Source organism: Trachinotus anak, unplaced genomic scaffold, assembly GCF_046630095.1.
Source record: "Trachinotus anak isolate AG129_WGS33_773 ecotype Australia unplaced genomic scaffold, CSIRO_AGI_Tana_v1 ptg000018l, whole genome shotgun sequence".
NCBI lineage: Eukaryota > Metazoa > Chordata > Actinopteri > Carangiformes > Carangidae > Trachinotus > Trachinotus anak.
Window position 1 is genome coordinate 3,435,001 of NW_027273869.1, and position 20,887 is coordinate 3,455,887.

Here is a 20,887-nt window from a genome sequence, read left to right on the forward strand (position 1 = left end):
CCAGCTGTCAGCCCAGATGTGGAAGTACATGGGCCAGACTCAGGCCGTGGAACTGGGGTGTACACTGGACCAGAAGGTTCATTTTGCTGTCTGGGTTGATGGGGAGTGGACTTGGACTGGACTTAGACACTGAGGTTCAGTGACTGAGACTACAACACTGCCTCTTATTGACAGTTTTATTATTAATAACAGGACTGACTGATGTGTAATGTGAAAACTAACCTGTAGATGAAGAACTGGACTCTGTTTCACCGACACAACATGACACCCTCTTGCAAGGATTGTAATGACTGGTAGACCTCTTCTGGCTCTTCTGGCTTTGGCTGGTTCCTCGTTCATTGACAGATCAGTTTTATTTTATAGGTTTAAAAAGATACAAAGATGAAAATTTACTCTTTTTGATCAGTGTTACAACTAAAACTCTTCATTATGATTTCATTCAAACTGACACCAGCTTTTCATGTGCACCGTCTGATGCTAACACTTTAGCAGCACTGGATGGCTTAGCACCATCTACATGTTATCTTATGGAGCATTTGCATTAACAGGCTACTGGACAGACCAAAGAAAATCACTGTTAATCTTACCCACGAGTGCATGAACTAAAAATTCACTTCACAGCTTAAGTGATATGCAGTTTATGGATCAATAATCCTCTGGTACTGCAGTGCTTATAATGTCATTCAACCTAATCAGATGCAATGGATCCTGGGAATGCGACTGATTAGTGGGAATATCCTGGGATTTATAAACACATGAATGCAGTCCAATAAAATCAACAAGGCGTGACAACATTCATGCGCTGTTTGACATGCGGCATCGTGATGTACATACAAATGGTCTGTTTAAGGGCCAGATTGTTTTTTCTCACCAGGACATATCAGCCCTGCACACAGTGTTAGTCCAGTTCTGAGGGAGGACGTCTGAAGAAGTCATTTTTAAGACATGAAGTGTGGGACATCAAGAAAAGCAGAGATAGCGTTTGACAGGGGCTTTGTGTTGTGTCACTGACAAACTGCCACAGGGAAGGGAAAATAAATCAGTGAGGAGTTTATGCAACCCACTGCGTGTTTGTGTCTAGAGAAAAGGAGGACACACAGGCTCGGAGGAGGGGGAGTTGTCTGTCAACATAACTTCATCATCATCGTCTACTGTTGCCCAGACTGGCCACAGCTACCAAATGACATGAGCCGGCCAATGCCTGCCATCCGTCCAGACAGGCTGGTATCAAGCCAGTCAGTGTGGATTTCACTTCCACTGGTCCCAGTGATCAGCCTGAAGCATTTTGTCACCTAAGATTCACCAGGCAACAATGAAAAATCATCTTTTTTTCCCTCAGAAAATAAAGTATTTGGCATCTTGCTGACCCTGCGACTTCTGAGGCTGTTTGTCAATGTGACAAGCACATCTGATGAAACAGACTGGCAGCCTGATTTTAGTGATATTCCATATTTTTCTCAAACCCAATAAAAAGACAAAAACCAATTATCGGTAGGGACTATAACTTATTCCTCCGTGCCATAGAGCTCCATTGTTCTGCCATGTTCTTTTATCACCATGAGCACGCACACTGTAGTTTATTTTCACACAGTCCCACGTACACATATGTTCTGCAGCCAGGAATACTCACTACAGCTCCAAATGTGGATTAATCTGCGACTGAAAATAGTCCCCAACAACTGCATGATGTCATCCTGTTTAAAGGTCGCATGTTGTATAAAGTGGATTTCCATGTCTTTTTTGATTATAAAGCAGGTCACAGGCTGCAGGTTGAAATGTATGTTGCACTGCTCTACAGACCTTAACATGGTGCTTCACAACCTGGAAAAAACAAACATTTAAGTGCTAAGAAATTTGGACATCCATAGTAAAAGTGTAACATGTAAACTATAAGAGAATCGAAATGATGATTATATTTACAAATGATTAAAGGTCCCATATTGTATAAAGGTAGATGTCCACATGTTTTTTTGATCATAAAGCAGGTCTAGGTTCTATATTAATACTGTGAAAGTATCAGAGCCTCAGTCCACAGAGGAATGCACACAGCCTGTATTCAGAAACTGAGCTTTAAAGTGAGCCGTCAGGACTTCTGTAACTTTGTGATGTCATAACAAAGCAGTCACTGCCCTCAGCCAATCAGAAGAGAGGCTCAGAGCTTCTCTTCTGATTGATTGACTGGCCTGTTGTTACTAGAGCTCCAGAGAGAAGCCTGAGAGAGGAGATGTAAAACTACACTGAGATGGTTTTTGGTTCTTAAAACCACAAATATATCTTCTGATGGAGATCACCACTTCAGATAAAACACAGAAGAAGAGTGAAATATGGGACCTATAAGTAGCTTCAAAGCTACAGTGGGCAGCTATTTCAGGAAATGACTGGCCTGCTGGGCTGATTCAATATTAAATGTAAGAGCAGAGAGCAAGATTCTTTTTTACATGATAAATAATTTGTAAAAAGAACTATTTTATGTGGAGCCAAATCAGCAATACCAAAAACTTTCTTGAAACAAAGGTGGTGAGGGTTCACCAGCTCCTCCTCACTCACTCTCAGCCAAGTCATCACATTAGTGATATGTCTCTCTGCAGATCAAAGAGAGATGGTGATGGTGAGGAACAAGTTGGCGGTCAATCTACATGCTAATACAGAGCTACAGAGGCTTCTTATGCAACGTGTGAAGGGCAGCTGCTGCGGCTGGTTCAAAGTGACATGTCACGATGATGGAGGGATGTCAACAACAGTGGAGACTGTAACCTCAGCATGTCCTCACCTCACTGATCTTTCCTCTGTGGGCTCCACCACACAGACATGAACCGTGTCTTTATTCGGACGAAGAGCAGGAGGAGATTCTCAGACACTTCATTTTACTAGTCCATTATGCCCTAGTCATCTCTTTACATTAACCTGGAAGGTACTTTGTTGTTTGATGATAATTATACAGAAAACAGAACCAAGATGTGAGACTTAAATTAACCAGTTATGTTGTTTTATCTTTATTAAGGCCACTTGTGGATTTCCAGTGGAAAGAACTGCTCCCTTTAAACCAAAGTAAAAGTGTATTTATCAATTATTTATCAAATTTATTTTTCATATATGGTGAATCATCTGCACAAAAACTGCACATACTGTGGGTTACGGAGAGGTTAGCAATGAACTGGAATTGATGAACTGGAAGTGCACCAATTAAGTATTGACACTATTGATGCAAAATTTTATAATTCATTACAGGAGTTTCTCTAGAAAGTGATTTACTGATATGTCAGTGTTGCCAGGGATTTCTGTTTGTAGTCAGTATAATGTCAGATCGCATCAGTATCATGAGAACAGGAAAAATCCAAGCTATACATTTCACATGAACAGCCCTTAAAGTGACACTAGGTAACTTGAAATACAAAAAAAAAATAAAACAATATTCAGTTTGTAAAGTAAAAGTTCAATTAAGCAATGTTCAATTCAGTACACAGGTTGTGCTGCTACACCCTCACTTGACCAGCGACTTGTGGCTAATGTTGACAAACCCTGATAGACATTGCTGTACAGTCATTTTAGTAATTGCATGACTATTAGACTTTTTTTAGTTTTAACATTTAAGTTATCATATAGTTGCCACATGTCGAAGCAAAAATACTCTTGCTTGTAATGCTGTTTTCAAGGACTTTTTTTAGTTTTCGCTCTAGATTAAAGCACTTGCTAAATGTCTGAATGTAAATGCATTTCCATTATGGAGGGTAATTGCTCCTGTGTGACTATTTTCAATCTCTGTGAAGTAGTGAAAAGAGGAAAAGCTGTATTCAAGGACCAGGGTAGGAGGCGACTGAATGGTCCAGACTTAAGTGTTCAGAGAGAAAGGATGCTTCTTTTCACTGCAATCGAACCCACCATGTGTCAGAAAGGATGCCGTCATGTGCCCCAGGTTTAATTGAATTAGCCTGGCTTTAGACAGGAGAGTAGCCAGAGCCACGTGTGCTTTTGACATTACAGACAGGCAGTTTATCTGAGCGGCAACAACTGGCAGTGAAACCCTATTCTCCACACAGCCTCTACTTTTAGACCAGGAAACCAGGGGGTGAAAGGTTCGGCGGCTTTAAAGCATGAAAGGCTGGAGACCGACAAAGCAGCAGCTAGTTAAACAGGTCATTTACGTGACCCCAGTGAACTGCAGGTCCCTGACATTCATCTGCTGCTGCGGGAGAAGACGGAGAGAAACCACACAAGAGACACCGTGCTGTTTGTTTACTTTTCTTTTTTTTAATGGAATGTATCTTCTCAGGTATGAAAATAGATCTCACGTTGAAATAAGAAATTGGACAGTGGCTACAAAGGGTGCAGCTATAACTGTGTGTGTAATGATGACAACAGGAAGGTATGTCAGAGAAGCATCACACCATTTGCATTGGATAAAGGGCACAGCTATAACCCTGCCCCGCGAGATGACAGCAACACAGAGGCATGTGTTGGCGGCGATACACCGGCGAGAGGGGAAAACAGTGGGAAACTCTTCCAGCAAACAGGAAACAACATGAGCCACAGTGAAATAAAATGTTTCCTGACAGCAAGACAGCCCTCCATCATGAAATGTACAATACAGAGGCAATTTCTGACACTGTTACCTGTCACGTCCCACTAAACGTTGCCCTGTGTATCACCACCTTCAAAAGCTTCCCAGCAACCACATTCATTAGCCTGTTATTTTCTCCTGAAAATCATGAGGTGCCTTAAAATATACAACTTGCAGATTAGAGAGAGAGTTTCCTGAACATTCGTCAGAGGCAGAGCTGCAGCAGAGACAGAAATACTCTGACTGGTTGCAGTAAAGGTCAGTGGATTTAGCCAAAGAGTCTGTTTTAGCTTAGCATAGCTAGTTGGAAAGCTAAATACAAACTCTACTGTATTTATAATATTGTAATATCGGCAACTAGCTAACAAGCTAACATGTTTATTTTGTGTACAAAGCTTTCCAGCCCCTACCATTTTGTAGCCAAGAGACATTACAAGATATAGACAAGACACGAGACCTTGCAGCAGTGCTACATTTAGTGTTGTGGTTTCACCAGGTCCCCAGGACCACGTCAACAATTTTGGAGTAGTGGCCATTGTTGGAACTGCAGGTGGCCCAAAAATATTAATCCTCGTACACAAGTGTCAAAAAATCTCTAGGTTTGGTTTTCTTTAGGGTTTATTTTTCACTTTCAGTCTGATGTTACCCTGCTGTTGTTATTCGGCCACACTCACTGGCAATTAATGCAGCCAGTGAAACTGTCCTTAGAGCAACTCAACCTCTGAAAATTGCCCAATTTGACAAAAACTCCTCTGCGCAGGTTACTTATTGACTACAGCTCCTCTCTGTAACCACTGGAAGCAAACTGAGGGTAGTGAGCGAGTATCTTACTCAGATTTAAGACTCACAAGAAAGCAAGAGATAGCTTTTTGTATCAATGAATGCAACCAAATACAAATGATGGAATATGATTGATGAACACAATGAAAATACTAAGTTGCACTGTAATAAATCAAGCACTCAAAACAAATCACATATAGGTCAAGCAGGTGTCTCATCATATACAGTATCTATAGTATTTTAGTTTAGTATATTCTGAGGTGTAACACTGCACAAAAGAGAGAAATGTAGTGAAATGATTCTTTGGTTCAGTTGAAAATGAAAATATGGACAATGTGACATTCTACCGATAATGAACTGATTCGACTAACCTACAGCAAACATCCTAGGATAACTACATATGAAAGCTTATTCCCAACGGACTCATAAACCTCCGAGCGAGTATTTCCTGTTCCACTCTGATCAACAACCACACTGAACATTCATCAACAACATAACTTTTTTTTTATAGAAAAGATATATACACATCTAATAAATAAGGGATAAACCCATCGCACGGTAGAATACAGCTGTTTTCTCACATGCTTTTTGTCCATCAGTCTTTTGTGAAATAAGTCTCTGTATTGAAAAAGGGGCGGGGCTCTGGTCTGTGGAAACCACTACATGGAAGAGGGGTTCTCCTGGAGAATGGAGCTCGATGGTGAAGCGGCAGGGGGAGATGCAGCCCGGGCGACAGTCATCCTCCAGCTGAGCGTCCAATTAACCTGCGGATGCAATCAATTAGACAGACTGCAGACTGGTAGTGACTGACACTGGAGGCAAAGGAAGCGTGGACTTAATATAAGGTGATCTTATGACTGGATAAAAACACACTCTGACATAATGCAGAAGCTTTTTTCCCTGAGTTTAAAGTTATATTTTTTATGTATAAGACAGTTCAGCAGGGCTGTGGCAGAATTTTAGAAATACTCAGGTTGAGTCAAATAGCTCCCCATGTGAACATTTAATAAAATGGTTTTTTTTATGTATTCGGCTAAATTTTCTGAAAATGATCTCCCCAGAGCTTGTCACAAATCCGTCTCTACACAGGAATAAAATTCAGGAGGGAAAAATACTGAATCCTTCCTTCGTTTAATAATTTTTCTGGTTGAAAATGGTGAAATTAAAACACAGTGACAATACAATGACAGTAGAATCAGCCTAAAAAAGACCCACCATGTGTGTTCTTTTTATGTTATCTTCCTCAATTCTGCTAAAATCCCAGAATTCTTTTAAAAAAATGCCAGTCATGACCTCTGACCTGCTGATCTTAAGGTAAATGTTACTTTATTAGTTTAAGATGGATAAATATATTACTTTGATGAATCGATCGTTCACTAAAATAAGTTTTGAGCCAACACAGCTTTGATCAGCTGCTTAAAAAACAGAGAAAATCCTTTGACAGGATGTGACAAACCACTGCACTTCATCAGGGAGGTGTTCAGGACCAGTGTTTTCAATTTGGTGAGTGACTAAATAATAATGATGAAATCATGTATGCCCACACTATAACACATGTGACGATGTTTTGCTGGGCTGGATCGACTTCATGACAACAGTCACCATGTGCCTAGGGGAGCCACGTGTATGGAAATCTGTTGTCAAGCAGCTCATTTCACTCCACACAACCTGAGCCGGGAACCAGGAAGTGAGACGAGCCGCCGGGGTGTTTGGTTGGGCTGAGGAGCCGCACACGCTTGGCTCTGTTGTGGCACTTCGAGCGGAGACTGCGCTCCAGTGCAGATGACAGTGTCTGAGCACATTTGGAAGTCGGTGTGTGTGCACACACTGAACAACATCAGGGGGGGTTCTCCTGACCGCATCTGAGATTTACGCGCATTTTGTGCGTCTTTTTAGTGACTTCATTTTGAGTCACTAACAGATATTTACAGCTTCTGAAATGCTGGACTTTAACACTGTGAACTCAAATATACTCCAGCATTGACACAGCCATATAAATCTAATTTTAACTCGATTCTAAAAACACACAGCTATGCACCTTTCTGTCACTGGTGTGAATAATCAGGCGACGTGCGTAATGCAGATCTATTTATCGCCGCGCGTAAAGCCATATGCTGTGTTTTGGATATAAAGGAGCTCTCCTTGTATGAAAGCTCAGACCTGCCTGGGAATGTATATCCACCACATTTAGCCGGAGGTTTTCACCTCCATGAGGGGGCCTACATCAGGGGCTCGCAAACTTTTCTTTACGCCAAAATAAATCCACATTTTGCGAGATTCTGTCTCCTTCAGGAAGAATATTCGCTCAGGGTTTGATCTGTGAGGGAGGACTGAAACCTATGGTGCAAACAGACGTCCTCACTCATGGTATAAATATCCAGGGAATAAGACAAAAATCGAAAAACGCGTCCTTAATTTGCAAGGGGATCCCCAGGTGGTCCCCGGACCTGGGGAGCCCCCCCTCTGTCTCGCTTTCTCATAAGCCGTCTTACCGCTAATGGCGCACCAGTGTCCGCGGGACTCGCCGCAGGTCACGCAACGTTTGGCGAGCTGCGGACCGTCTTCTGGCCGGGCATCTGCACGACGAGCAGCTGCTGCTTCTGCCGGGTGGACTTGACGGCCAGGATCGCCTGCCGGTTCTTGTACTGGACCATCTGCAAGGTGATCTCCGCGTTCCAGCCCTCGTCCTGCGGGCACCTGAAGTCGATCTCCTTCCCCTCCGTCATGACCACCGTGAAGTAGACGTACTTGCCTTTCCGCTCCACGCAGTCCACCGTCTTCATGTTGGCGAAGTGCAGCTCCTTGACTTTGCCCGCGTCCCCGCCGCCGTGGTGCGGCTGGTGGTGCTGCGGGTGGTCGTGCTGCTTGGGCGGCAGCAGCAGCACGCCGTCCTCGGTCAGGACGCAGTGCTTCTTCTTCCACAGCTGCAGCAGCCCGTCGCTCCGCTTCTCCAGCAGACCCTCCTTGAACACCTTCCTCCCGTTTTCCAGCATCTTCACCTGGACGCTTCAGGCTCCTACCCTCCGGACTGCTGGACTGGACGGACGGACGGACGGACAGAGGGACGGCTGTCTATCCCGGAGCAGGTGAAGGCATGAGCTGCCGCTGTGACTGCGGCGGTGAGTGGTGTCGGTTGTAGTGAGGAGGCTGCCTGTCTGCCTGTCTGGCTGCTGGTCACAGTGTGTGAGGGTTGGGGGGGGCGGGGGGCGGGAGGGGTCTGGAGAGGTGCACCGCCCCCCTGAGTGGCAGCGGCTCCCGAGACCATGAAAACAGTAATAGTAACAGTAACAGACATCACAATATTATCAGCCTATTTTACAAATAGGCTGATAATATTGTGATGTCAATTTACACCCAGTCTTCAAATGATACACAACTGCATAATCTAAATATCATCTGTAAAACACTGATGGATTCTATAAGGAAACTTCTTGAAAATGTGTGTGTGGATTAAATTCAACCTGCTCAGCTATAATCAACTACAATGATGCTTATGTTCATAATCATAGTTCAATGTAGGCTACTGCATATATTCAGTTCAGTAAAGTCCTTTTACTTTTAGTATATTTTAATATTTCTGTACTAAACATGATTTTTGCTGGACTGTTAAAATGGAAAATATCCAAATACTTCCAGCTCTGATGGTTATCTGATGACACCAATTTTGAATTTCCTCAAGGGATTAATAAAGTATTCTATCTCTCTCTGTTATTTTCAGTTTTAATTCAGCCATATCCTGATTGTATTGATGTCCTAATTTAAATTTCAGGTACACTCAGTCTCTTTCACACTAATGCTGAGTGTTATGGGCTCAACTACAACCATTTGTAACCTGAGTGTTTTGAATCCGGTCTATTTTTAATTTCCATCACTGTCACCTCTACATTAGCATATCTAATGGCTCTCTTGTGTTTGAGTGGTATTTGATGTGGTCATATTTAATTTCATTGCAAACCACATTCCCCATGGAGTATTTGTCAAGTGTGACAGACGCACAACCTCACAGCAATGGCGCCCCCTGCTGGCAAAAGGTTTTCCATGAACTCAACCATCCAAACTACTACAGTTGGTGTGACTGTCCAAATAACTGTCCATTGAAAAAAAAAAAACAAAAAAAAACGAGTCAACCATCTCAGACATGTTTAACCAATTTATTCATGAACATACACGTACAGTTATTGAGTACATTAGTATTTTTGTAGCATAGCATTTTGCCTTGACAACAGCTGCTGAGAAGGACCCTACAGAACCCTGTCCCGTCCTTCTCCCATGAACATGATTTGAATACTCCCTGCAGAATGAGAAGTACCCTGGCTCTCCACAGTGGACACAATGCTGCCCAACACAACCAACACATGGCTGTTCTCACAACTAAAAAGGCATTAAGAATGGACTGGGGAGGAGGCAGGCTACGGTTCATCTTGGTCCCCCCTCCTGGCTTTAGATATTGCTCTGACATGCTTCTCTGTGGCCTTCTGGGTAACAAAGGTAAGGAGGGTTTGGGGGTGGGGAGGGCAGTGGGTCATTGGCCACACAATGGCCTTATCACGCTTCCCCTCTTTCTTTCACAGTGATAAAAATGAACAGAGGCCTCAGGGGCTAGGCTGAGGTCCACCAGAGTCACCTGACCAGTCACACATCGGCGACACAAGAGGTAAACTGAAGAAAAATTGGGCTTTTTGTGAACCTGACACATCGATACACTTCAAACCCTGGTTCGGTCTTTCCTCGCCATCCCCTGTGCTACATCTGCCCAACCCCGTTCCTCTCTGAAGTGTGCCTCCCCCAGTAAGAAACGTAGCCAGATAGCACAAGTTGAACCCTCCACAGAGCGGGATGACAGCACCATCCCTGTTGGGGGGGGCGTCAAAGTGCTGCTCACAAGGAATACTCAGACAGATAACCGATGACAGGACGCCACGGGTACACCACACACTAGTACAAAGTGCTATAGAAACGACAGCCATGCCACTGTGAGCCTACAAGGAGCCTGAAGCACTGGATTACTGGGGCTATGATGCCTGAACTGGCCAATCCTGTCCAGCTCTCACACTCTTCCTCACCTATGGAATTCTCTGGAATGTTCAAGAGACTCCACCGGACTTCACCGAGCCCAGGGAGCAAACCAATATGCGACGAAGCAGTCAATGCAAACTTCCTTTTTGTTTAATTTAGAAGAGTCCGTCAAAGTTGAAGAGAAGTGGACTCCTTTTGAGAGAGGTATACCGATGGTGCCACAGCCAGTCTGCTTACTGGAATGTATCAAGAGCGGAAAGTCGTCGAACACAAATGGCACAGGAAGTGACAAACACCAACTCCAGATCTCATGCTCAGCAAGATTAGACAAACTGGAATGGACACCCGGCTGCTGGACACCCATCTGTGCGCTGGAAATGCTACAGTGCTTTAACAAGTGCTAAAGGCCCCGCTAAGAATTAAAAAAGATTCAACTGGGACAACCAGAACTGACCAACCTGGAACTTTGGTAGGAGAAAGAGGAGGAAGGGGTGGGGGGGTTATCAATGAACTGACGTCGCCGTGATGCAGTCTAAACCACAGCTGTTGTCTAAGAGCAAATACAACAAAAGACTTCACAAGAACCCAAACTAGTTTAGCAGTGAAGAAACAAGTTCATGCTTTTTGAGGGAGTTTTTTTCCTGTATTCTATCTATTTTACAGAGAAGGAGGAAGAGAAGGAAAAAACAGGTCTAGTAAAATACTATGTATATTGAGCCTCACAGCTCAGCAGTATATTACCATGAGTTTTGTAACAAAAATCTTGAAACCTTTTTTTCTTCAAATTCTCTACCAAGAAAAATACAAAACATTATAAGGCGGTAAGTAACTATTTTTTTTTTTAAATCCTTTTTTTTCTTTTTTTTCCCATTTTTTAAATTTGAGAAGCCGTTACAGTGCAGTTGATCCTCGAGGCAGCCAGGCCAGGCTTCACTGCTGCTTGCACTCAGCTGGGGGGGCTGCATCCTTCTGTAAGAAATCACAGGGATGGGGAGAGGAAGGGAGGGGGGGATGGTTAAAACCAGCATTACTCCAAACAGACACACATCCCTCTGTCATAATACAATCTAATCTACACACACCCAAACCACTTCAAGACAAGCTTCTAAAAACCTGAGTACAGTCTGAAAAGTTTCCTGTCCAGACTGTTCTGAACACACAACCACAAAAAGACAAACCACAGATACAAACTTGATGACTGACAGACTGTGATCACTAGTGATCGCTGGTTACAGTGCTATGGCTGTCAAGTGTTTGGGATCAACATCCTCTTAAGTGACCCAAGACCTGGTACAAATGCTACATCTGCACCTTCGGGGTACAAAGGTTGAGCAAGTGTACAAAGTGTCCCCAAGGTTGAAGGATTAGGAGACCAACCATGAAAGCAATGTCCCCGAGTTTAATCCATCCAGGGACCTTTGTTCTGCCTTTATCTTTTACTTTTGGTCATCTTTCCACTATTGCTAAGGTAGGCAATGTCCCCCCAAGAATAATTGGACTGTGGGTGATTCTTGCCTTCTTGATAGCAGTAGTACAAATACAGATGCAGACAGGACAAGTGGGGAAGGAGGGGTATTGTACGAAACAAGGGTCCGCCAGCTAAAGAGTCAGCAGCTATGTGGTATGCACCTTAAGCATTAGGCTCCTGGGACCCCAGACTGTAAGTGTTTCTAAATTACAAAGTCATCAAACTGAAAAACTGGGATGTAGCACAATGTCTTAGTCTGGATTCACACCCAGGACAATATGTTGGTACAAACACTGAGGTCAATGAGCCACCAGGGGGGAACATATTCAGATCTGGGAGTCAGCAGTCAAATCGCTGCATACAGGCTAAGGGGGACATTGGTGTCAAGCTGTATCATGCTCAGACTAATGAGGACTATAGTGTTACGTGGCACTGCGGTCAAACCTGTAAAGTTTTTATCGTCAAGACGTTTTTGCAGCCAATTCTGATTCTGATTAAGATTTTTAGTATGTTCAGAAATCTACGCAATAGACCCCAACCAGCACTTAATGTTTATAATTATTACTGATATATGAGCTTATACAAGTTTATCACTCAGGCTACATCCACACTACAACATTTTAGTTTTAAAATGCATCTCTTTTTCTACCTTTACGCCGACCGTTCACACTACTTCGGAGTTTTCTCCTAATAGATACCTTTAGAAATGATGACGTCCACGGTTGCTCTTAGCCTCAACTACCAGTCATGAATGCAGCGTGGATAATGAATTACAAGTGTTACAGAGCTTGTTTTTTGTAGCAGCTGTTGTAGCACTAAAATGCAGAATTTAACTGAACTACTGTCTTTGCTGTTACATCTTCCTGAAATCTGTTTTCAGATGTGATAGTATGGATGGAGATTTTTTCTGATATGGAGCTAAAACGTTTGTCGATTGTTTTCATTCTAAAATGAAAACATGGAAGTGTTGACGTAGCCTTAAACAACCAGGAAACTGGACATTATGCTAATGGAAAAAAAAAATAAATAAATAAATAAATAAATAACTATTCACCAGTCCAGATCTAACTGTGATAAATCCATTGATAATATAGGCCTGGCCAATGTATGGATTGTGCACCATTGAAAAGTATGTCCAGGTGTAGGTATTTTCAATCCGCACTTGGCTGAGAATTAACTGAACTATATCACCTCCATTGTAAATGACTGAAGTTCTTCAAGTTTGCTGATAGTGAACTTATGTTGGGATCTAGATAAGTAAATAAAAGTGTAACAGCTGAGGTTATGGAGCCGTTTGAAGAGTATACACTATAGAAAACAAGCTTTGAGACACTGGTATCTACCAAAGGTGCTCATTTCTGTTGTTGCTACAAGTTAACAAATGTAAACACCTCAAACGTAACCTCAGGCCTGAGCTTTAATTAATTAGCTGACAAAAACAAAGTAAACACTATATATTATACAATATATAAAGAGGTAAAAAATGCACAGACAGATAACTAAGACCCATCATACTGGAAGCAGGGCGTCCTTCCAGCAGACATTAGACTCCTCTGGAGGTGATGGCACACTGCAGCTGTTCAGGCTGCTCTCAATGGCCTGATGCCACACTGACTGCACGAGGCAAGGTCATATTGGCCATTGTGCAATACACTTGGCCTTTACTGAACCCTTGAAAGTTTTGAGTCCAAAATGACTCCCCTTTATGTGACATACTTGACTACACTACTATCTCTGCTTCTACTGCAGACTAGAATGCAGCATCTGTTGAAAGATTCATCTTGACTTTTAGTGTTTCCTCTTTTTCTTTTTTCAGTCACATTTCTAATGAAAACAGAGAACAGGCTGTTACTGCTGACAATGATGCCCCCCTCAGAGGTATTAAAACTTTGTTGGCATTTCTTGTATTAATGAAAACTGCCAACTGTTGGTTAGGCCTCATTTCAAAGAGAAACAGGCTATCATCCCAGAATTAAAAAGTAAAAAGTATTCGAACAGAACTAATGTGAACAAGAAAGGACGATAAAACCATGGACATATGGACCAATGATGTTTCAATGGGTATTAAAAACAAACATCCACAAATAAAGCACAAAATCTATGACAGACAAATCCTCATCCTGACAAAAACTCAAAACTAGCTTGCGTTTGTGGACGGGACGAGTTCAACATGGAGAAAAACAAAAAAGAAAAGGGAGGGCTGGACTATCTTCAACATACAGAAATGATACAGGTGCAAATGCAGAGCTCACTATGGGTTAAACTTCAAAAAACCAACAACAAACCAGTGGGTTAGTAAATCGGGGGTAGGGTGCAGCACGGCGGCATAGGAGGAGAGGGTGCTCATGTGTGGGATGGGGGGGTGCAGAGAGATGGATGGACAATGGAAAAACGGCAGGAAAAGGAAAGTTAAAAATCAAGCCTGAAGGAGGTGGGGGTGAAGGGTGGGGGTGTGATGGTAGTAAGCTGACAATTCACAAGCTTTACCTACCAGGATAGGGTTATTTTTCTACTGTCACCACTTAAACCTAGTGAGGAAAAATTTAAAGAGTAGCTGACAAAAGATGCCAAAGTGACCGGAGATGAAGAAACATTAATGAATAGGAGAAAAACAAAAAAAGCAAAACTAGCAGAATACAGAATGTCAAAGACATTTTTTTTGTTTAGCAAAGAAGAAGCAGAGGTCATGCTGGTTCGTATCATGTAGTGTCAAAACTTACAAGCTGCTCCAGTCGGAGAAGAAGCCCCTGGATTCAGGCCAAATCAACCAAGTAACACTTAAAGTGATAGTCTGGGTTATTTGACGAGGGGTTGTGTGAGGTTCTATAGTCAATGTGTGACTTTTAGATCAGCGTGCTTCCAGTTTAGAATAGCAGCTGGAGCACTGGCTCAGAAGCTGAGAGATCAGCTGCTGTGGACGGGGACATCATCAAAAATGTGTTTTAGCCGTCAACCGTATTCCTACGCACACAAGCACAACTACAGGACTTCTGGGTTCGGCTAAGTTCAAGTAAGACATGAGCCACAGAACTGCTGTTCTTTGATACCCATTATTTCTGATGGCGTGCTCCGCAGTTTGTCACTGCGCTCAGCAAAGCGCATGTGCAGCATGCCATTTGGCAAGCTTGTGCGAGCACTGTGGTGAACACCGGGGCAACCAATAGAAACAAGGCATCCAGCCAGGCATAGAAAGTAGACCTGAAACCGGTCGCTGCAGAAACACAGATCTTTCACAAGCCTAAATTCCCCTAGCTGCTCCCTTCTTATTAGTGGGGCTAGTGCTAATGCTAGTTTCATAGCATGGGAAAGATACATTTTGTTGTTGCCCAAGGTAAAGTCTAAACACAGCGTGAGCTTCGTAGTGACGTGTCCCACTAGAAGTTTGGAAAACTCTGCCTATGTTTGCTCTGCCCCCCGGACTCCCCTGAACAGTGCGCTGACCTGAGCGGCGAGCGCAGTGCAAATTGCATTCTGTCTTAAAGCCCCATAACTGCTGCTTCTCTAAACTGGCAGTGCAGATCTAAATCTACTGACTATAGATAATTACCTCACACAACCCTACGTCAAAAAACCCAAAGTATCACTTTAACAAAAGCCCTAAACCAGCGCAATAAGACTGAGAAAAATTCATATATAGTATGCACAAATGGTGCAACTACAAAAACTGCAGACAATGAGTGTAGCAACACACTGTGGGGCCAGACTATTTACCACATTTAGTATCAAGAGATTCTCATTTGTCTTACTGGAGTTTGTGATATGTTTGAGCTTGCACTGCTTTTGTTCTGCACACTCTGCTTATTCATAGTTTTACGGCTAAATTAGCTCCATCAGGGAAGCAGCCATGCAGAAAATGAGTGAATAAACAGAGCCTACAGGAGAGGAGCCGTTATTTGTCTCAGTGGAGTTACAGGCAGCCTCTGCAGGTTTGCACTTCATTGTCTGTGCTTCCACCAGCTACACTTCTATAATAGTTTCCTACACAAATGGAGGCATCTAAATGAGGCAGGAATGTCATCCGTCTGTCTCAGGTTAAGTTTCAGGTTTTAGTAACAACATGCAGCAGTCAGACGTAACTGACTGGTGATAAATACAAGTTCAAGATGGCGGTGAACAAAGGAGAGGTGTTTTTTCTGTCTTAGTCTGGGAGCCAAATTAACATCACAACAACAAAATAAAAGCTGAAGCAAACCAAAAGCTGGTGTAAAATGAGATGCATTTGACAGTATGTATTCTGTATGTTGAAATCTGACAAGTCAGTTTAGCACAGCCGTTCTCGACCTGCAGCTCAGGACGTCCAGAAGGTTCTGGATGAACTGAAAAACATTTCTCACTGTAATAACAAAAAAAAAACAAACAAAAAAAAAAACATCAGAGGTTCAGAGAGATCACTGCAGGTCTCCATGGCCTCCAGTCTGAGCTGAAACGAGCGTCCTGAGCCAACAGAGTTGAGAACAGCTGAGTAAGGTCTTTCTCAGGACACCACAGATCTTTAAAGAGTGAGTGTGTGTGTGTGTGTGTGTGTGTGTGTGTGTGTGTGTGTGTGTGTGTGTGTGTGTGTGTGTGTGTGTGTGTGTGTGTGTGTGTGTGTAGGGTGCACTCACCTTGGGATCATAGTCAGGGTCGTTCTCCTCGTCAGCCTCCTCCTCACCTTCCTGAACACAGCACAGAACAACTTCAGTCTACTGGCTTCCCTCAACACAAGAAACTGTTTTTATGTTTAAACTCTGGACAGTGTCCGAAGAACCAGGAGCAGAGAGCAGCAGCTGGTTGGGAGAAAACTAGGTCTTCACTCTAACGCAGGTCTTAGCTACATCATAGCTGCGCCTGGTCTTAGAATGTGTATCCACGTGGATACATGCCAAGTGATGATTGTTGTTGTTAAGCAATATGACTGAAGAATTAATTGAAATATTATCGAAACTGCAGAATGTGCAATATCCAAATCACAGGAGCTGTAGTTTGTTTTGGTTTTTTTAAATAAAAAGGTAAAATGTGTCACAACAGACCACAAATTAAGCATTGTGGTGCTACAGAGACGCCCCAGCCCGCAAATCATATTCTCTAGTTCGATAAGAACATGCGGGTTCAGTACAGGCCCCAACAAAAACCATGTGATGATCATTTTAGAATTTTTTCAGTGAAAATTTAATTCAAAAATAACCATTACTATTAAGTTGTGACTTATATGGAAATATCTGCCAAAATAACAGCAACGTGATTTTGTTTTGCAGATTGTTCAGCCCTTCTAAGCAACACTTCACTCTAACTTCCTCCTTCAAACAAGCTGGAAGAAGCTGGAAAACCTGAGCGTGCTCAGAACCTGCAGGGCGGAGGACAGCACTGCGTCTTAACACCCTTTTGTTATTTATTCTGTAAACAAGACCTGCTGCCATTGTTGTTTTTCTCCCTGGTAATGTGATCATAGTGTGATCAATATTTTTCCTATTATTACCATGGATATCACTCTGAATTTTAAACTTGCACCTGCTCCACATTAGACGTAAAGTTAGCACACGCAGGGCTCAAGTGTCAGTGGTGCACTAGTCTCAACTTGAAGTTGGTTTTAAGAGAACTTCCTGAAACTCTGTCTCTCCAGTTTGACATTTTCATTGGCATCTGCATGCAAGTGACCGTCCTACACCCTCGGATGTTTGTATTCCTCTGGTTTTGTGGCAGTCGCATAACGGGAACATCCATTTGCTCAGCATCAATTCTCCAGACAATGACCTTCAGCTCAATCGGACATTACAGACTTTGTTACTGTGAGCTGCAGAGTGAAGTCAGTTTAATGTCTGCTCCAACTGATGCAGACATTTGTGTTCTCCAGGTGATGTCTGGGTAAGTTCAGGGTTGCAGTGCATACATCACAACTCTGAAACCATACATCTCGTGTACATTGTGGTCCATCATTTTCACAAACTAACTGTGCCGAGTGCCCTAAATAATCTTACCTCATCGTCCGCCTCCTCTCCCTCTTCATCATACTGTAAAACACAAACACGAGGATTAAAGTTCAGTCTGACTTAATGTTTGTTCCCCAAAAACAACAGTCACATATTTTAAATCAAGAAAACACAACTGTGGAGGAATCTGTCATTAGAGCTGATGATTATCTTCAACTTCTAAATTAAGTCAAACTAATCACCGATACTCACATCATCGTCATCATCCTCTATGGCCTCTCCTGTGAAGTAGAGCACAGCCCGAGGTACAATACGCTCACGGATGAAGTGGCCGATTTCAAAGTCAGCAGCCAGAACCGCCTCCGAGTCCTCGTCCTGAAGAGAGAGACATTTCATTCATGTGTTTCCCGTTTTCTGCACGGCCTGAGATTTTAATACGAGGCGACCAGGCCTGAATGTAAAGGTCCAATCTGATTCAGCAGTTCAACACAACTACTGGTTTTCAGTCTGAGTTGGTATCAAGCTACATTAGACTAAAGTATTTTGATGGTGGAAGCTCCACATTTTGATTTTCACATTGCACTGAAATTAACTTAAACTTGTGATTCATCTCAGAACAGTTTGTTTGGAAAATGTTTGTCTTTAGGTTTGAAAGTTCATGAGGGCCAAAACTGGACCTGCACTGGCTGAGTGACAGTGAAGTCACATATATGGTTTTGGTATTAGGACTATATGATGCATTACAGATCAGCCATCTTGGTTAATATAAGTATGCTTTATGCAGTTTAGTGCCGTCACAGCAGAAAAATAAAAACTTAAGTTAATTTCTTCTGCAAGTCGTCAGTTCACCAGTGAAACATTCGTCTCATATACAGAACGTTCAGAAAGTTTTCAGACCCCGAAACTATTTTCACATTTTTGTTGCAGTCTTTTGCTAAAATCTTTGAAATTTACTTTTACCCTCATCAATCTACACAACATCCCATAATGACAAAGTGAAAACAATTTTAGAATTGTTGCAACTTTATTTAAAATGACATTGACTTTAGTATTCAGACCCTTTGCCTGTGTGAAGTCCTGTGTGCTTTGGGTTATTGTCCTGTTGGAAGATGAACCTTTGGCCCAGTCTGAGGCCCTGAGCTCTGGACCAGGTTTTCATTAAGGACCTCTTTGTTCTTGGCCCCTTTCACTTTTCCCTCAGGCCTAACCAGCCTCCCTGCCCCTGCTGCTGAAATACCTCCACCATGCTTCACTGTTTGGATGGTATTGGTAGATGATATCGATGATGTGTGGTGACTGGTTGCCTCCAGACATGGCGCTTAGAATCGAGGCCACACACACTTCAGCCTGGTTTCATCAGACCAGAGAATCTGATTTCTCACATTCTCAGAGTCCTTTAGCTGTTTTGGACTCTTAAGAACAGCAACTAAAAATCCATCTGTTCAGACAGGTATTCAGGTAGCATGTGGTCTTCTATGTTTTTAAATTGGTGTTCAATATCTGTTTCTCTTCTGCATTTTACATTTGCTTTAATTTGATTTATTAATCTTATCATAAAGCACTTTGTGACTAGTGTCTAACGGTGCTATATAAATAAACTTTGCTTGCTTTTTTGCAGACTCCAGGCAGCTTTCCTGCATCTTTCACTGAGAAGAGGCTTTGTCTGCAGTCGCTCCCATAAGACCCACATCAGTGGAGTGATGCTGCAGTGATGTTTGTCCTTCTGGAAGTTTCTCCACACAGGATCTCTGGAACTCAGCCAGTGTGACCATCTTGGTTACCTCTCTTACCACAGCCCTTCTCCCCTGACTGCTCAGTTTGTCAGGCAGCCAGCTCTATGAAGAGTCCTGGCTGTTCCAAACTGATGGAGGGCACTGAGCTCCTGGGAACCTTCAATGCTGCAGAAGCAGTTTGTAGCGCAATCCTGTCTCTGAGCTCTGCAGGCAGCTCCTTCCTCCTCATGGTTTTACTCTGAGCTGTGAGACCTTATATAGACAGGTACATGTCTTTCCATGTCACATCCCATCAGCTGAATTTACCACAGGTGGACTCCAATCAAGGTGAAGAAACATCTCAAAGATGATCAAGACAAATGGAAGGAAGCTGAGCAAAATTTTAAGTGTCATAATAAAGGGTCTGCTAAAATTCTGTTTTTGCTTTGTCATCATTTGATCTTAAACATTTAAAATTATTATTACTACATTATGATTATAGTATTTTAGATAGTTTTTCTTCCTTCTAATCCATGTTTTTAGTTAGTTTGATATCATATTCCTTCATGTAGTATGTTTTTAAAGACTAGTTAAAATGAAGGAGAGGACTTTGTATCAGTCCTTCCTTTTTCTTCATTTAATGTCTATAACTGTCTTTACTGTCTCTATTGTCTTAATGACTATAACTTTTGTGCAAATAAACTAAAAACTGATATTGAGTCTAGATTGATGAGATTTTTATTTTAACATCAGGCTGCAACATAGATTTTGTGAAAAACTAAAGGGTCTGAAAACTTCCTGAATGAACACCATAAGTATCTGTTAATAAAAGTATGAAATGTATGAACAAGTAGAGGAAGCACAATAACTTACCAACTCTCCATTCTCTGGGACTGTGAACAATAAAACAGATAAAGTTCATTAACAAACACAGTTGTCACAGTACAGGTGGCAATGCAGTATCACACCTGCTATGTTAAACTACACCTTTATATTTCTGCCCCATCATTCTTACCCTCTGGTGGGGTGAAGAAGTTGAAGAAGGAGTCGTTGGGGACCGTCTTGGTGACCGTCCTGACCGTGCCGCGGCCCTTGTGCTTCTGTTTCTTCTTAATTGTTTTCAACGTGACGTTCTTGCCCTTTGTCCAGTCAATCGTGCAACTGTGGTGAAACATGAAGAGGAGGAGGAGGAGGAGGAGGCAGAAAGCAAGGTCAGTATCCAGCATTTTAAATGTCAAATCTAAATGACATCTGGGGATTTATTTTAGGAGCGCCAGTGGTGAGGTCGCCAGTGTCCACTTCGAAATGATTCAGAGGAGAGAGGTGGCAAGATAATGGTAAGAGAAAATGTTTGGTGCAGGTCATGTTGGTCGCTGTGGGGGTGGTGTTATTAAATAACAGGCCAGGAGAGAAATGAGGCTGACATTATAAACAGTACAATAAACTC

General features: G+C 42.5%; 2 protein-coding genes across 5 annotated transcripts in view; both read right to left on the bottom strand.

Annotated features, from left to right (window-relative positions):
• Window positions 1-5,962: 5,962 nt before the first annotated feature.
• phlda1 (pleckstrin homology-like domain, family A, member 1) lies at window positions 5,963-8,476 on the bottom strand. The gene is made up of 2 exons (XM_071501685.1): window positions 7,831-8,476; window positions 5,963-6,102 (listed from the first exon to the last, which is right to left on the bottom strand). The coding sequence occupies exon 1, from the start codon at window positions 8,329-8,331 to the stop codon at window positions 7,870-7,872; it is 462 nt and encodes a 153-aa protein (XP_071357786.1). The 5' UTR covers window positions 8,332-8,476; the 3' UTR covers window positions 5,963-6,102; window positions 7,831-7,869.
• A 999-nt stretch (window positions 8,477-9,475) lies between these two features.
• Window positions 9,476-20,887, bottom strand: part of nap1l1 (nucleosome assembly protein 1-like 1) — a 29,436-nt gene continuing 18,024 nt past the window's right edge. For 2 of the 4 annotated variants that reach the window (XM_071501684.1, XM_071501683.1), the window contains exons 10-16: window positions 20,456-20,601; window positions 20,314-20,333; window positions 17,981-18,103; window positions 17,777-17,809; window positions 16,427-16,477; window positions 14,314-14,350; window positions 11,118-11,323 (exon numbers count right to left, since the gene is read on the bottom strand). In XM_071501684.1, the coding sequence (XP_071357785.1) occupies window positions 14,345-14,350; window positions 16,427-16,477; window positions 17,777-17,809; window positions 17,981-18,103; window positions 20,314-20,333; window positions 20,456-20,601 (379 nt within the window). In that variant the 3' untranslated portion in view covers window positions 11,118-11,323; window positions 14,314-14,344. Of the gene's footprint in view, window positions 11,324-14,313; window positions 14,351-16,426; window positions 16,478-17,776; window positions 17,810-17,980; window positions 18,104-20,313; window positions 20,334-20,455; window positions 20,602-20,887 lie in introns of all 4 variants that reach the window. The other 2 variants (XM_071501682.1, XM_071501681.1) reach the window with 1 other exon arrangement.